The sequence below is a fragment of the Sander lucioperca genome, chromosome 23 (assembly GCF_008315115.2).
Source record: "Sander lucioperca isolate FBNREF2018 chromosome 23, SLUC_FBN_1.2, whole genome shotgun sequence".
NCBI classification, from domain to species: Eukaryota; Metazoa; Chordata; class Actinopteri; order Perciformes; family Percidae; genus Sander; species Sander lucioperca.
The window spans coordinates 16700463-16717711 of NC_050195.1; the positions used below are offsets into that span (position 1 = coordinate 16700463).

Here is a 17249-nt window from a genome sequence, read left to right on the forward strand (position 1 = left end):
GATGGAAGAATGAAGGGCTGCCGTCAATCCAGTAGTGGGCTTGTTAGCTGGCTAGGGTGGCGGTGTTTGAAAAGATGTCTTATCAATGGTTTGCCAGATTGGATGTCTAGACTAGAAAAGGGGGAAGGGACTTTAGCTTTCTGGAGGGCTCCTATGAAACTTTGTGCTGGGGAGAGATGTGTATGATGGGCTTATGGTGTTGTCATTTATCCATATGTTTATATGGTCTATAGTTTATTGTCTATTTTGTTATTTTGTTGTATGGTCTTAAATATTGTAGTTACTGTGTGATCTTTTGTTATGGGGGTAGGGTGATATGTTCATGTTGCAAATTGTGTGTTAAATAGAAATTGTTAATCAAAAAAAAAGAAAAAAGAAAATGAGGAACATTTGCTTTTGCCCAATACGCATTTAATTTGCCTTACATGCAAATAATTGTTGTCTCTGACAGATTTCCATGCTGTCAACTGATACTTAGCTTCTGTAAGCCGTTTGTTGGAAATGAAACATATCAGCAGCTGCCAGTCTGAAGTCACACATTAAGACGAACCGAGAGCAAACAAGATGGACAAAGTTCTGCTGCTCATCATGGCTGCATCAGGCAAGTGTTTATTATGTTTTATAAATGTTTATATTCTTCTATTACAGTACATTGATAATCCTTGTGGCTATCAGAACACTATTAGGATGCACTTCAGTTTTATTATAGTTGATTTACAGACGAATGCAAACTTAATACATTGATTATTTTATGTTGATGAAATCCATACATGGCTGGATAAAGACCTCCAGGACCGGGGCCTCAGGTCTGAGGGCCCCAATACCTTCACCATGTTGAAATATTTTTTGCTAATTTCTATTTTTCCAGTCCAGGGATTTACAAACCCTCACTGAGTCCCCCAATCTTTCTCGTTGCCAAACTGACTTATAAAAAATAAGCAGGAACCAATCACAGCGCTCACTTTTTCTTAGAAATTCAATTAGGGATAAATCAAGCAGAGTCTGTGTTTCGAACTTCATAATATTAATAATAATAATGATTATAGATCTGATTGTGATAGTGGATCTTGGCTTTCATCCACATTTGAAGGAATTGTACTCATTGGTGGAAGAAGTACTCAGATCCATTACTTAAGAACCAATACAATAATGTACAAATACTTCATTACAAGTAAAAGTCCTACCTTTAAAATGCTACTTAAAGGGACATTTCACAGTTTTAAAGTCTGTCTTAAACAATAGTCAGGTTGTTTTAAAATTAGAAGTGAATATGTCAATGTCCAGTCTGAACAGGAGTAATAATTACAGCAAGAAAAACTGTTTCAATGTACATATGGGCATGTGAGCATTGTTTTAAGACAGAGTTGATGTACTTAAATGTACTTCAAGTATCAGCAGTAAAAGTACTTATTGCTTATTGTGTAAATCTAATCAATCTGCATGTCTTTCACCACAGGGCTGAGTGCTGTGTCATCACACGCTGGACTCCCGTACCATTTTGTCTATGAGCAGAAGAACATGACTGAAGCAAAAAGTTACTGCAGAGAGAAATACACAGACCTGGCCACTGTAGACAACATGGAGGATGTGAAGACCCTGAACAACATGGCAGATTCAAGCAAAATGGTCTACCCAGGATACCAAACATACTACAACTATGTAAGTTCACTTTTCTCTCTCTACTACTACTCAGAATACTACAGCTATGTGAATTCCCGTTTCTCTCTCTTTCATTTCAAAGTCTTTTTCAACAATGATGTCAGTGACAGGTGGTGCAAAACCCTACATAGTAACAAACAACTAAATGTGGTGCAGTAAAAAGTACAATATTCCCTTTTTAATTGTGGTAGAGTAGAAGTCTAACGTTTTTTAGTGTAAACTTCGGAGGTAACAAAAGGAGGGCATTTTGTATTAGAAATAAATGTTTCAATATATTTTTTACACAGAATGAGGGCTATGGATTTTGTTTCCCATAACTTACATTGAAAGGGCATCACAAAGGGATCTCTTAATGTCCAGTACGAACAGCAGGAATGATTACAGAGAGCAAAACCTGTTTCAATGCTCATATGGGCGCCTCAATATTGTTTTTAGATGAACTTGAAACATTGTGAACCTATCCTTACAAAATGAAACTGTTGTGAAAGTTGAGCCAAAGCAATCGTAAAACCATCTAATAATGTTGTAGCAGATCAGACTGATAGTATAAAAATTTTAACTGGAAAGTTTGTGTAAAAATTAGGGCTGTCAGCATTATGCAATGCGATTAAGGGCCGAGCATAACGCGTTAATTTTTTTTAATCGCATGCCGCCATTTATAAATTTATTTTATAGCTTCGTGTTGTGCCTAACAGGCTACTATTCTGACCCTTTGCTGCACTTTACTTAGTCGTAACACATCCTGCTGCTGCAGGCTGCAGGCTGCAGGCATGATGGAGAAAGACAGCAGCAATGAAATTCTGAATAGCACTTTTTATTTTCCAAAACTCCCGGACGGGTCGAAAGCCATATGCACATTGTGTAAAGCCGAATTAAAATATCACCGAAGCACGTCAAGCTTGAGCTACCACCTACGAGCTAATTAACGTGACTCAGGTTGATGCTAGTGGGCTCAGGCAAAGCAGTATTTTGAAGAGTGCTACTTGCCGACCTGCAGATGAAACCAAATCCCAAAAAATTACTAACGCTTTTGCAAAATGGGTGGCAACTAACTGCAGACCTGTCAGCATCGTAGAGTCTTAAAGACGTACTATGGTTGGCATGTTCTGACCCGTCTTATACATTGCCGTCGAGGGGGACAGTAGTTTCAAAATAGTTCTGAAATGCAAAATAATAGAATTTTAATCATGTGATAAAACATGCGATTAATCGCGATTAAAGGTACATTATGTAACTTTTCTGCTATCAAATGTCTAAAAACGACCATACCTATGTTATATATTTTTTGAGTTGTGTAGTTACACTATCCCAAATGTTTCCACCAAATGGCAAACCCAGAGAAATCTGTTATTTTATTTTCAGACACGTCACATTTCATTTAGTCGCCCGTCAGTGGCGTCATATAACCTTTCACCATCTAGTTACGCCTAACTTCCGTCAAAACACGGGCACCCAGATGCTACGTTCGAGAGTAATTGTAAATCATACAATGTCACAGAAAAGAATACGGGTAACACTGCTTTTTCTGCCATCATTTTGTGATTAATTACATGCCACTTTGCAACACAGTAATACAGCAGAAACCTTATTTATTGATAAATATCAATATTAATCCAGCTTAATGTTACTACAATGTATGTGCTGGTTGACAAGTATCTAACGTTAATGCTAGCTAATGCTTGGTGGATAACATTATAGGGTTACAACATCGTTCATCACGTTATCAAGTTATTATGATTGTTTTGACCATGGATAAAAGCAGCATTGCGCTAACCCACGAATAAGTTCACTAGTAACGTTAACGTTAGCTGTATAGATAGATAGACGATTAATCTAATGCTAATTTAGCCAGCTAGCACACCCTGCTCTGCCTGCCTCACTCCCCCGGCACAAAGAGACTTCATTTGGGATGATAGCTGACAACACAGCCGGGACATGTAGCAATAGCTAGTTACCGTTAGCCCCAGCCGGTGCCAGGTGCTAACGACGCTAACAGCAGTTTAATGAAGCGTCGGGAAACAGAGAATATCAGACCCAGGCATCCTAGTCACAACATTGGCCATCCATAATGTTAGCTACCGGTGTTTGTACCGAAAATCTCCTCCCTGCCGAATTTCTCCCTAATTATTAGCCAGCAGCTAAAACCTGCTAACTTTAGCCCTGGCTAACTAGCTAACTGGTCAGCTAGCTACCAATACAGATTGAATCAAGAAAAACGTAATTATGTTGGGGAAACTGCAGCTATTTTATTAGCATAAACATGAATAAACGTTACTAAACGTAACGTGAATAAACTTGAATGGGTAAACTCATCCGTGAACAGATGCATTCTAATCGACGATAGCGTTTAGCAATAAAAACTCCCATAATCCCAACATCATCAAACGTCTGTGTTTACAATCCATTGTTTTGGTTGAGAGACCCCTAGCGGCAGAAAGTTACATATTGTACGTTTAACTATAGAAATTCAGCGATTAATCGTGATTAAAAAAAATTTATTGTTTGACAGCCCTAGTAAAAATACAGGTTGGCCTTACAAAAGCTAGAGCAGGGTCTAATTCTTTATATCATAATCAAATATTGCTTTCAGCGAGCCTGGATAGGACTGTACGATGACGTGGACAGCTGGCGGTGGTCACTGACAAACACAAGTTTCTACAAACCTGGGGAGGCTGAGTTCAGACGATGGCGGACTGGGGAACCGAATAATGCATTCAGTAAAGAACACTGCACAGCGATGGGTGTCGATGGGCCATGGAACGACTTCAGTTGTGAAAGCTCCAAGAAGGCAGTCTGCATACATGTCAGAGGTGAGAATATTAACTAGTTACGTTTCCCTTCTCTGCTCCTCTTTGCCTCTTTGTTTGTATTATTTGGGCCTAGGTAGTTAGGTTAGAGCCGTTCAAAGTGCTTTAAAGGTGACTGACACGCAAATAATAAGACGGTAGGAATGAGTGCGTGTTCATATGCACACAGCTTACAATATAAACAGAACGTGTGTGTTCAACATAGACTATAGCAATAGTGGACTTACCATCCGTGACATCACCCTTTGTTTTGTGGACTGCCCTTTTGAAGCCTGGAGTGTGGCAATAAGGGCATCGTCATCTTGGATTTTTGCATCTGGACGTGACGATTTTTGATTAAAGGGTGGGGAGCTGGAAAGAGCTGGGGGCGGATGACACGGCCAAGCCAGTGTTGTTTATGTTTGCAATGGCGCTGTTCTAAGCTAAACGTTAAAGGGGGAACCCTTCTGAAGCGAGTCATCCAGTGGAGAAGAGCTCCGGGTACTGGAGCCATTCGTCAGCATGAACGGCAGAACAGAAAATCTGCAAACTTTCCCTTAAGTTACCAGCTAACATGAGTGGTAGCTAGCTAGCTAGCTTGATTGGCAGAACACTGAACAAGACATTTTTAGGCTAATAAAATGTTCCAAATTAATTTAGCTAAAGTGACAACACACAGTGAGAAAGTCAAAGTTCAAGATGAAAACACCCACACCACCCAAAAACAAATTCTATCTTCTATTCTATTTTAATGTCCACTGTGTTAGCATGGTTAGCATTGCTAAGCCTCCGTCCTGATTGACAGGTCCTAAAGCATCCCCTGCTTTATCCTCTGTTTTAAAATATAAAAAATACAATAAAGTATATTGAAGCAAGAAGTAGGGTAATTTTCTCATAGACTTCTATAGACCTTTTTAATGAAATTCAATTGTTAGGCAACAGCCTGGACCCTTGTTAACTTTCTGTTATATGATGTCATTCACATACACTGCCATAGATTAATACGTAGATACCGCATTGGCCGTCGCATTGGCAATACATCAACGCGGCCGCAATTTTGGGACGGACATGTCGCGGCTCCTAACGCATGTGCGTCTATTAAGCCAGTTTGTCTATCCACAATTAAAATCATAATTTCTCGCTAAATTTCCAACTGATTTTCAAGAGATTTTCTTTGCTACAAATGCAAGACATATATTTATGATACAGGGTACTTTGTTAAATAAATAAACAAAATACCTTATCTTGTGTATATAGTAACAGCACATGGCTTCAAGCCTTAATATACAGTAATTTAATGTCTATGAGGATTGACCCGAGGAACTGTAGTTCAGGTCGGAGCTGCGCCACTTCAATAACACACATGACAAACATAATTTTCATTATCTTACTAATGAATTAAATAAAAAAAAAAATACTTTAGCTGACGCAAGCTAGCATATTCAGTATCAGGACAGTCACTTAACTTTATGTTAGCTTAAAAGAAGGAGTATTGTTACCTCTTGTGTCATTAAATTCAACACGTTTGTAAAAACGCCTTTATCAGCCATTAAAAATGTTATTACATGTTGCTTAGTTTGGCTTTTTCTCACATAAACATTCAAAAGCAGCACAAGAGTCTTTATGGTCAAGCGGTTCAGATGTCCGTCCCAAAATGGTGGTGGCAGAGACGCATCTCACAAGCCCTGAGGCGGGCATCTCCGCATAGCAATGCTTACACTGCGACAGGAAATCAACTTGGGCACATTTAGAAGGTATATGTTTACCACTGTGAAATGGCATATAGAAACAAACTTTATTTTGGAGCCGGTGGAAATTAGGTAGAATGCAGGTTTAAGGCACTTTGGCATTGGCTTGATTTTTCATGTGCCCCCAGCGTCATCCATTATTTTTTTTTTATAGTCTATGGCGAAAATATTTCATTTCATTTATTATACAGGAAAGGATTAAAAGTAACATTAAGTTACAGTTTAAATGGGCCTGACTCAGTGGTTTCCAGCAGGTTCCTGTTCTGAAGACAGAAACACATGTACAGGACAGTAGCATGGGCTAGACAGATACAGACAAATAAAAACAACAAAACAGACAATGACAACATGAACAATCAATGAGTGCAAGTGTAACTGTTGAGAAGGAACAGTTTGTATGCCTTTTTGAAATATGTGATGGATGGTAGTGTTCTGATGTAATGGGGAATGTCATTCCAAATGTTGGTGTATGTATGAAAAAAGGATTTCTGACCATAGTGGTTTTTGTATGGGGGGACTGGAATGAGTGCCTGTGAAACTGACCTAGTGAGGCGTACTAATCTCATATTGTGTGTCGGGAGAAGTGCAGCAAGTGTTGGTGAAGTGCTATTTTGAAAATAAAATGTAATAGTGTGGCTGTTTATATAATTCTGCTAAGTCAGAGCGTTTGACCTTGTGAGTGCAATGCAATGGTGAGACCACTTTGGAAGATTACTGTGGATCTTGAGAGCTCAATTGTAATTTCCTTAGTGGTGAGAGACCAGGGGTCCGTTTCAGGAAGGAGGTTTAACAAACTGAGTGTAACCCTGATGTCTGAGTTGATTTACCCTGAGATGGGAAACTCAGAATTTTCGGTTTCAGAACAGCTGATGAGGAGTATGTTCATGCACGTGCACCACCACAATAAAAAGGCAGCATGAATGATGCCATGATACGATTCACCATGGTAACAACCAAAAACAAACTGGTTGGCGGAAATACTCATGTGCACAAACAGCGAGTTTGACAGCGGCTGCTGCTGCAAAAGAGAGAGAATTGGTGTGGGAGAAAATTGCTGCTCGAGTCAATGCGTAAGCATTAACAGTGTATTAATTTCATATTTCATCACAGTTAACTTATATTACTGGTGAAAACTGGAATTGTATTACACCTATAATTTCATTTAGGTGCAATCCTGCGGGCGAAAAAGTAAGCTACTACTATATCCCATTCTGAGGCTGCAGCACCATGATCATTAACAGAACTATAATGTATAATCATTTATTTCTTTTTAATGGCTCTCACTGGTTTGTGTCCAGGGAACACTACAAAAACGTTTAAAAAACGTTTCACAGCGGGCCACACTTCTCTGACGGCTCTGCATACAGTGGCTTTACTATTACAGTAAACCTGCTCCCGACCAGGTTAGGTTCACAGACTCAGTTACCATAGTAACTGACTCTGAGGTTAAGTTACCTCCCTTTCTGAAACAGAAAACCCAGAGTTTCCCTCATCTCAGGGTTAACAAACTCAGAGTTTGCACTAAACCTGCTTTCTGAAACAGACCCCAGATTGGAAGACAGTAGGACTGAATATATATATATATATATATTCATAATAGAAAAACAACATAATGTCTGCATCTATTGTTCAGTTTTAAGGAGATTTATTATAATTGTAAAGAGATTTACAGTACATTTTGGATTTATGGATGTGGTTCCTTATACAGTATCTTAGGGGATTAATAATCATATATTATAAAGGCATGAATCCTGCCACAGATGTGGCATGGATGGGAGGCCTCTACTCTTCTCTGTGCTTTATTTTCAGGGCCAGATGTGACTTTTATCCTCACTGACATCTCCATGACGTGGCCTGCGGCCCAGAGCTACTGCAGAGAACAGTACACAGACCTGGCCAGTGTGAGAAACAGCACAGAGAACCAGAAGGTGCAGAAGCTGATACCTACTGGAGAATCAGTCTGGATCGGCCTTTTCAGAGACTCCTGGAAGTGGTTGGATGGAAGTACTTCCTTATTCAGGTACTGGAAGACTGGGGAACCCAACAACAACGATGGGACTGAGATTTGTGTGGCCGCAGCCTTCAATCAATCTGGACAATGGGAAGACTGGAACTGTGGCGTCAAGAGAGCATTCATTTGTTTCGGTCCAGGTGAGTGCTAACCCGTGATTCACATCAGATTCAGGGTTACTTCAGCGTTGGATGGGAATATAACAATAACAAAACATCAGGCTCTGGATAATACATTAAAACACTCATGATGTGGATCATGTTTGGAAAGTTAGCATGCAGTGAACTACCACTTTTTCCCCTGCCATTGTTTAAACTGATGATGAGGAATGCCAATGTTACATGAGCAGGATGCTGTTTGTTATCCAAGCAGAAATGTTATATCTGATATAACAGTTTGTTTTTTTCAAAGTGCCTGCTTCAAAGCATGTGATAAGACTGACGTTGGAGAAGAAGAACTCCCTGGATCTGAAAAACCCTGCTGTGATGGAGGCCATGTTGAAGCAGGTACATCATGTTTTATACTTTTATACAAAAACAGAACGAGAATAATACAAAACTTTCTTGACGCTCAGAGCAAAAATTCACATCCCAGCAGAACAAGGAACAGTCTGAGGAGGAAACTATTTAAAATAATAAATACAGCTAAATAAGAGCATTCAAAAGCTATTACATTATACACATTACAATGCTATGGCATCTACTTGTATACACGACGTGCAGAAGTGAAGAGTCTAGTCGTGGCTCTCTGCAGGCCTTATTGAGGGAGAATAAGGACTAATTATGAATCAACACTGTCTGGAATAATGTACAAATACAATCCAGCAATCTGAGAAAAGTATGTACAAGAGAAGAAAGTCACAAGCTCTACTATACAGTACAGTATATACTGTATGTAATATATTTCGAGAGCTTCCAGATGAGTCCAATCTAAATAATGATCATGGGATCTGTGTCTCTGTGAGTGATGATTTTGAGGAGTTTTGTGTCTCAGCTCAAACAGAAGCTGAAGGCCCAGGGGCTGGACGACAACATCACACTGAGCTGGAGGAAGCAGGCCGATGGAAAAGTCTTCCACAAGAAGAAGAAGGATGAGCTGTAATCAGCACTGCGTGTGTTTCTTTCCTTAGAGTCCTAACGGGCCAGAATAGAGATGTGACAATCAGCGGATTAAAACTATTTTAATAATCACTTCATCCTTTTAGACATTGGCGATTATGCTAAATATTTACCGCTTCCAGCTTCTCAATAATGAAGTTTTGATTTTTTTCTTCATCATATATGATCATAAACTTAATATCTCTGGGCTGTAGACTGTTGGATGATTGAAACAAGACTTTTGAATGTATCTGCTTCGGCTGTGGGTAAATATAACAGACATGTTTCACTAGTTTCTGACATTTTGTAGAATAGATACTTTAAGATTAGAAAAGATTTGACTGTGAAAAAAGCCTTCAAAAAAATTTGTTATGAGACAAAATGTCTTTTTTTGGGGGGTTTGGTGTAGCTTTATCGTCTGGTTTATGTTTACCTGGCAGTCCTTTTACAAACTTGTCCATGCTTTGCTGGCAGTGCAGCAGAATCATACACTATTTATTTACAGTTAAATCACTCGCTTGCACAAACCCAAGAAAGCGCATGTACGAGTGTGAAGTTGTTTGATAGAGTGGTTCTCCAGATTGCTGCAAGCAGCAACACCGGAGGCCATAGACATGTTTAAAATGGGCACTGCACTAATGCTTCTTTAACACAAGTCTAGTTACATAAATAATGTAAAGTAGATGTTCTCACTGCTTTCAGCAGTTTGTCTCCGGAGTCTGATATCACATTCAAATCATCCTGTGTTTGCATAGAAAGTCAAACCAGCGGCAGAGGAAGTATTCTCATCCTGTAGTAGAAATGAACTAGTTTCTAAACAAGGTTCAATACATCGCTTCTCTTTGTTAGAAGTGAATGTTTTTTTGTACATGGTCCCTGAAAATGTAATGCAACAAACTAAGTAAATGTACCAATACCAAAGTAAAGTAAAAGTCCTGCAATGAAATTGTAATAAAAGTACTCAATGCAGAGAATTTGCTCCTTAAGTGTATATAGTATTAATGCCTGATGAGGATAATGGACACCTTGAAGAGCATTAAAGGGTAACCAGGGCTCAATTTGAGCTGGAACACGCCGGAACATGTTCCGGCACCTCCGACGTTGGATCCGGAACCTTTTTTATTGGATCCGGCACCTCCTGTGTCACTATGAAAAATGAATCGCCTAAATGAAAAAAATAAACTACTGTTTGTGTAGTGTTCAATGTTGTTATCTGTCTGGTTAATCTTTATTCCCCATTGGAGTTCCACAAAAGTCTTGTGTTTGCATTTTCAATGCGTTTTGAAGTGAATTTTCAGGGTAAGACAGAGGGGGGAGAGGGACGAAGGGAGTGGAGACAGAGGGAGGAGAGGGACGGAGGGAGTGGAGACAGAGGGAGGAGAGGGACGGAGGGAGGGGATTGGCACTTCAACAGCGCGGCGCTGCACTTCAAGTGACACAAGCGCTTGTGCTGGTTGAGATTGCTGTTATAGCCTCATGCTGGCCAGTCGGATCCCAAACAAGCAAAAATCATTTCTGCCGCTCAAGAATGTGGAGACCACGGTGTTTTTTTTGTTTTAATTGTCCGATGGATAATTGCTGCTTGTGAAAACAATCGTTGCAGTGTATTTTCTAATTTTTTTTACATTTCGCACCGATGCAGTGCACGTTCTGAAATAAAAATAAACATTGCCCTGATGTACACACAGCGTTGTTTAGGCTTTTTTAGTCAGAGTCAGAGAAGTCTTTTTGGTTCCGTTACCTCCAACCCCTGTTTTGAGTCGCCGGATCCACCCCCCCTCTGCGCTCCGGGACCTCCCACTTTACAAATTAAGCACTGAGGGTAACTACCGTTTTCTTCAGCGTAGACTCCACAATTGCCCCATTAAATTACATTGTAGCTCGGTTCACGCCAGCTCGTCATTGCAATCTCGCTCAGTACTGGACCAAACATGGTCACATCAGTCTATTAGACTCCAAATGCATGGGGAAATGGGGCCCAGGTTGAAAAAAAGGTAGTTACCCTTTAACCTGCTCATACCATTGTCAATTGCCAAAGACCATTTAAATAATCTATATCCTCGACGTTCCACTTCCGGGATCGCTCTGGTGCCACAGGAAATTCCGCCGGATGCATGTTTTTCGGCCAGATTTTCGTCACCTTCCTCTTTCTTTGTGTCGGTGTTCTAAACTCTGGTGGATTTATGAGGACTATGGTTAATGGTTAACTATTTTACAGCGGCTCTGTGGGGAGCTTAGCAACAAGACTATTGTGATTGGTTTAAAGAAATGCCAATAAACCAGAGCATGTTTTTCTCCCATCCAGCGTGGACTAGCAAGACCCTCCTGCGCTCCGCAGCGTGTGAAAGGTCTGGCAAAGCGAGACTGCATTTTATAAGACCATTCATTTATATTTTCAAACGTTTTTTTCAAACAAGAACTGTTTCCCTGGTTACGCCTGAGGGTTTGACTAATATCTGGAACAATCATTCCTATCCCATAAGGTTCCTAAGCAATGTAAATGTTGTTCACTGCTCCAGTAAATAGGAGGGACATTAGATACGACTTTCCACGCTTAGCAACGGGAGATATTTATATAGTCCACCCAGCTCGTAGAACCCTTCAGCTCACACAGCCAAGAGCCGGAAAGCTAACGCTATGTTAGCAAGATTCAAAGTCAATCACATGGTGCACAGTTGGCAATCAGTAAATATAATGGGACATTATGTTTAACAACAAGACAAGCTAGCTATCAGCAATGTCATTGTCCCCAAAACAATACGAACAAATGATTCGCCATGCCTACTGTTGACCGCAGCCTGAAGTAACGTTAGCGAGTGAACGATCGCTGTGAAACAAAGTCAGCTCTGTACCTCTCTTCTCCCGAGCGTTCTAGACAAAGTGCAAAAGTTTGGATGATATTACTGCCATCAGGTCGACGCTACAGAGTCTAATTTGCAAAAATTCTTTATTCCCACTGCCATCACCACATTGAACAGCAATACATAGACAGCATCTAACAGCTCAATTCTGGCTCCTCCCACCCCTTCTAACTGCCTGCGCAGTGCTGCTGCACAAGAGGAGAGAGCAGAGCTGGGGGAGCCTGCCTGCTCCTCAGTCACTGAAAAGAAGAGAGGTGACTGGTGGCCACAAGAGGAGAAAGACCTTGCATGCTCGTGGGACAATACTGGCGTCACTTCTACAGAAAGACAAAGTCGCTAAATTGGCAACACTGGTGGAGACCCATCATCTGTCCTAATGACCTGAATGGGTTTTACTGCAGGTTGGAGCCTACATTCACACCCCCCTCTGATAGCCGCTCTGATATCAAACAACCATCTGCACGCCCTGCCAATGTACATATATTGATCTACACCTCATCAGATGACCGCAAACGAATGGGGCTCATCAATCTTTGAACTGATGTTTAACCAAATCTATTTCTCAACTTTTGTAGCAATGTTTTTTTTTTTCATGCCAGCAGTTTTTTTGAATACGTTTAAACCCTGCATTCAGTTCAGAAACAGGCTGAATGTTTTTGAACAGTGATGTAGCTGGAAACGTAAGGAAACAATGACAAATGTTTCCTTCAACTGCTCTCAATTATGAAGGGGCAACTGTTGTGCACCTAAAAACTCATAAAGCAAAATGCAAACAATTTATTTGTTAAGCCCAAACCGTTTATGGTGTGAGGTCTTGTCTTTATTATTATTATCATCTCAATATCAACTTTATTCATACCTTTTTTTTTTTTACATAATCAATGATAAAAGCAAAAAAGAGAAAAAAAAGATATCAGATATCAGACACTGTAGCTGGTCTTCATCAGACATGTAAACGTGAAATCTCCATCGGCCCAAACAACAAGATCATTTAAGGCTTCTCTGCTCAAAGTGCACCGGGAGATCAATAGTACTGTGTTACTGAGAGCATTCTGAAAGCCTGAAAGGAAAACTCTAGCTTTAAATGGATGTAGATGCTCAATGCATTTCTTGTGATGACATTTTATAATTTTACTTTTCAGTGTACACTCTTTGCAAAAATCCATGAAATACATGAGAACACACAGTATAGACGCAAGACCTGAACTTGCTTTCAGTCAAAGGCATGCATATTACATTATTATTATTATTATTATTATTAATAAGAGAGATTGATAGTTTATTTGTGCCAAGGTCAGTGTCAGATTAGATAAAAAATTCTAGCTGTGACTTGGCCAAAAGACATGGCGGACTTCATGCTAGATCCCGACCAATCAGAGCCTGTGTGGTGTACATCCACACTAATCCACCTAAATATTGGACAGAAGAGCCAGGAGTCTTCTTTTAACTTTTGGCAATGCACAAAGAGGAGTGTAAACCTTAAAATGTGGATATTTGGATCATAGTGTTGGTATTAGTGATGCACCATCATCACTGGAATGGCTGGTTTGGATTAACTTCTTTGGCCAGACAGACAGACATAGACATAGACAGACATAGACAGACAGACAGACAGAATGAAAGAATGAATGAATGAAAGAGAGGCAGAGCGTGCTTGTTTCATACATGATGCATGTTGGCATAAGTGGACATTGGTTCAAAGTCTATATTTGGTTGTGCTGGAGAGACAACAGAGTGTGCTGGTAAGGCGTTTCGATCATCTATACACTTTAAGAGGCGTCTTCCCCATCATTCTGCTCGCTGGGCTCCGCTCTCTGAGACAGGAGGAACGACTCCCACACAGCCAGGCACTGAAAGAGAAGACACACCATCAGCATTATAATAACAGAGGTTTTGGTGGTTTCCTTAAAAGTTTAAGTCTGCAGTACGCTTGAGATTGTCTTGTCGGTTGTCTAACAGTGTCCGAAAACCACTTTCCGACAATGCAACATCCGGGGACAGGGACATTCGATAATCTCTTAAACCACAACAACTACGTAGTAGTTGGCCCAGACCTTTGCCCTAAACATGTTCTGACGTCATGTTGTACAACCTATTTAGTTTGAAAGATTCTGATGCCTTTACACTCTTCAAGGAGACAAATCAAAAATGCCTATTTTTCCTCTTACTGGTAAGTGCTATTTTTCAATCTAGATAGTTTTGGTGTTGAGTTGCCCAGTGTTGGAAGTATCGGCCGTAGAGATGTCTGCCTTCTCTCCAATATAATCAAACTATGGGGTGACCTCTAGCTCACCCAGTAAGAGCGTGCACCCCATGTATACCGAGTCCTCTGCAGCAGCCCTGGTTCGAGTCCAACCTGCGGCCCTTTGCTGCGTGTCATCCCCCATCTCTCTCCCACCTTTCCTGTCTACCCACTGTCACTATCAAATAAAGGGAAGAGCCCCCCAAAAAATAATCTAATATAATCACACTAGATGGCACTCGGCTTGTGGAGCTCAAAGTGCCAAAAATTACATTTAAAAAAACTTGACAGCAATGTCTCGTTCATGACCGGTTACTAAAGATAATGCACAGATGTGGTTGTGAGCAGTTTTTATGTAAGAACTATTTTCTTTCAACCGAACTACACCCGCTGAACCAATCACAGTGCAGAAGGAAGCCTACATTGCCTCTCTTCAGATCCCCTACAGCGTGCAACATTAGCTTAGAAATGGAGTCAGCTAATGTCAACAAACGACCGGCACCCACTACAAGACAGTGTGTGTTTCTGATGTGTACACTTTGCAGTGGCGGCTCTGAGATGGACCTTCAGTTGGCTGCTGTCTGTGGCAACTCAAACTCAGCCAGCACAAACCACAGCCGGCGCTGGGTCCTACCTGTTATTCTAAATATGATTGCAATTTACTTTCCAGCATTCTATCAACATGATGCCGGTCAATGACGTTCTGTTTCGTGTATGTCACGTCACTGTTTTGGCCGATGCTCGCTCAGCAGTTCAATAGACGGCCACAGGTGTCAGTAATACCAAGAGATTTCTGAAAGTTACACTTAGAGCCTGGCTAAAAACATTAGTGAATGGTTTGGCACAAAGTGCACTGGAGTAACAGGCTGGAAATAGTGCCTCATTAACTATGTATTGAATACATTTTGAATTGAGAATCAAATCTAAGTCGAATCATTAAACCAAGAATAGAAATCCGACTCCAGAGACTTGCACCCCTACCAACACTGGTCTTTGGTGGCATGAATTAGTCAGTTATGGTGGGTGCTACTTACTAGTCCTCCCTCCTCCAAAGTCAAATTTGGATTTGGATTGGTTACAGCTAGAGAGCTGTAGTAACAGCAATGAACCCAAACCAGAGCCTCCACAACCCATTACAAATATATGCATGACATCTCACACGCTTTCATTGTTCTATTTACCATCTATAATGAAAGATGATTCAGACAAGCAATTCTCCAGTGAACAACAACAAATATAGCTACTACTTTACAGTACTTTATTTCATAGTCCCCTCATTTTAGGGGACCAAAAGTAGTTGGCAAAATTAAGTCAATGCTTTTAATATTTTGGTTCAAGTCCTTTCGCTGTTGATTGTCTGCAGTCGTCAGCAGACACTTGGTATGTTCCCTAAGGTGGTTCTTCTAGCAGCCTACTTCTTTGTGTAGCTTTTGATTGTGACTGACAGTTAAGAACATTCCACTGGCCATAAAATCTCCTGGATTGTTCAAGCCTGCTATTCTCCTGCAGTGACATAACATTGGGCAGTCTATGTTAAAAAAAAGGACTACATCACAATATCAATGTTGACTCCCTTTACAATCACTTTAAATAAACTGCATCATAGTCATCATCCTACGGTTGGCTGATTATTGACCGATGTTGACATATTAGAATATTGACATATTTGTTGTATGTTGTCTCGCATTAAAGGACAATTCGGGCGCAAAATGAACCTAGGGGTTAAAACAGATGTGTACCCACTCAATCGCTCTCTGGGACATGTTTTCATGCTAATCGAATGCGTTTGTAGCTTGAAAACAAGCTAGTGCGGACCGCTGATTAGCTGGCGCTAACGCTAGTATTCGGGGCACAGGGAAAGTAAAAACAAATCGCTATTTTTTACGACTAAAAAGGCTCAAAATATCACCACACTTAAACTGTAGCATAATGAGGGTCCCTACATGTAAACCAAAGCATTGAGAACATTTTAAGTGTACAGACAGTTTATTAAAAAGATAGATTAGAAAGACAGTGGCTCCCAAGACGGCGGCCGCCTGTATACGAGAACGCAACGGTTATATAATGTTTGTAATCTATCTTTTTAATAAACTGTCTGTACACTTACAAAGTTCTCTATGCTTCGGTTAACATGTAGGGACCCTCATTATGCTACCGTTGAAGTTTGGTGATATTTTGAGCCTTTTTAGTGGTATAAATAGCAATTTGTTTTTACTTTCCCTGTGCCCTGAACACTAGTGTTGTAAGCTAATCAGCGGTCCGCGCTAGCTTGTTTTCAAGCTACAAACACATTCAATTAGCATGAAAACATCCCAGAGAACGATCGGGTGGGTACACATCTGTTATTAACCCCTAGGTTCATTTTGCGCCGGAATTGTCCTTTAACTTGACATCACATTTGAGTTTGAAGGTTTAGATGAAAACAAGTTTTGAACATTTTCACAAGTGAGAATTGCCGTGGTTATTACTTGCGTCATAATCATTTTCTTCACTACTGTTCCACTTTTAACATGATGGTTCTCATCAGCACTATCAGACATAAAACAGTGGTCTGTCAGTGTCTGTCCCAGCACTTCTCTCCCCTTCCTCTTTCTTTCTTCCCCTTACCATCTCATCAGTGACGGCACATTATTGCACCGACAGAGGTGCTGAGAGAGTCCCGTTGTGGATGGAAGTGTGTATGTGTTGCAGGGGACTTGACAAAGCGAATCACACTTTTATGGCATAAAAGCAGTCATCTAGATAGCAGAGGCAGGAAACCAGGCGACCGGAAAGAGAAAATGACAAGCACACACCAACAGGCACAGACACACTCAAAAGCTAATCTGTGAACTTCGGTTTGTTT

At 40.5% G+C, this 17249-nt stretch overlaps 2 protein-coding genes across 2 annotated transcripts in view; one reads left to right on the forward strand and one right to left on the reverse strand.

The window, feature by feature from the left end:
* The first annotated feature begins 367 nt into the window (after nt 1-367).
* Nucleotides 368-9658, forward strand: LOC116050112 (macrophage mannose receptor 1-like). The gene is made up of 6 exons (XM_031300145.2): nt 368-601; nt 1457-1659; nt 4250-4469; nt 8003-8344; nt 8616-8710; nt 9198-9658. The coding sequence occupies exons 1-6, from the start codon at nt 565-567 to the stop codon at nt 9303-9305; spliced, it is 1005 nt and encodes a 334-aa protein (XP_031156005.1). The 5' UTR covers nt 368-564; the 3' UTR covers nt 9306-9658.
* A 3284-nt stretch (nt 9659-12942) lies between these two features.
* Nucleotides 12943-17249, reverse strand: part of snx7 (sorting nexin 7) — a 62286-nt gene continuing 57979 nt past the window's right edge. The window contains exon 9 of the mRNA XM_031300141.2: nt 12943-14012. Coding sequence (XP_031156001.1) covers nt 13932-14012 — 81 coding nt within the window. The 3' untranslated portion in view covers nt 12943-13931. The remainder of the gene's footprint in view (nt 14013-17249) is intronic.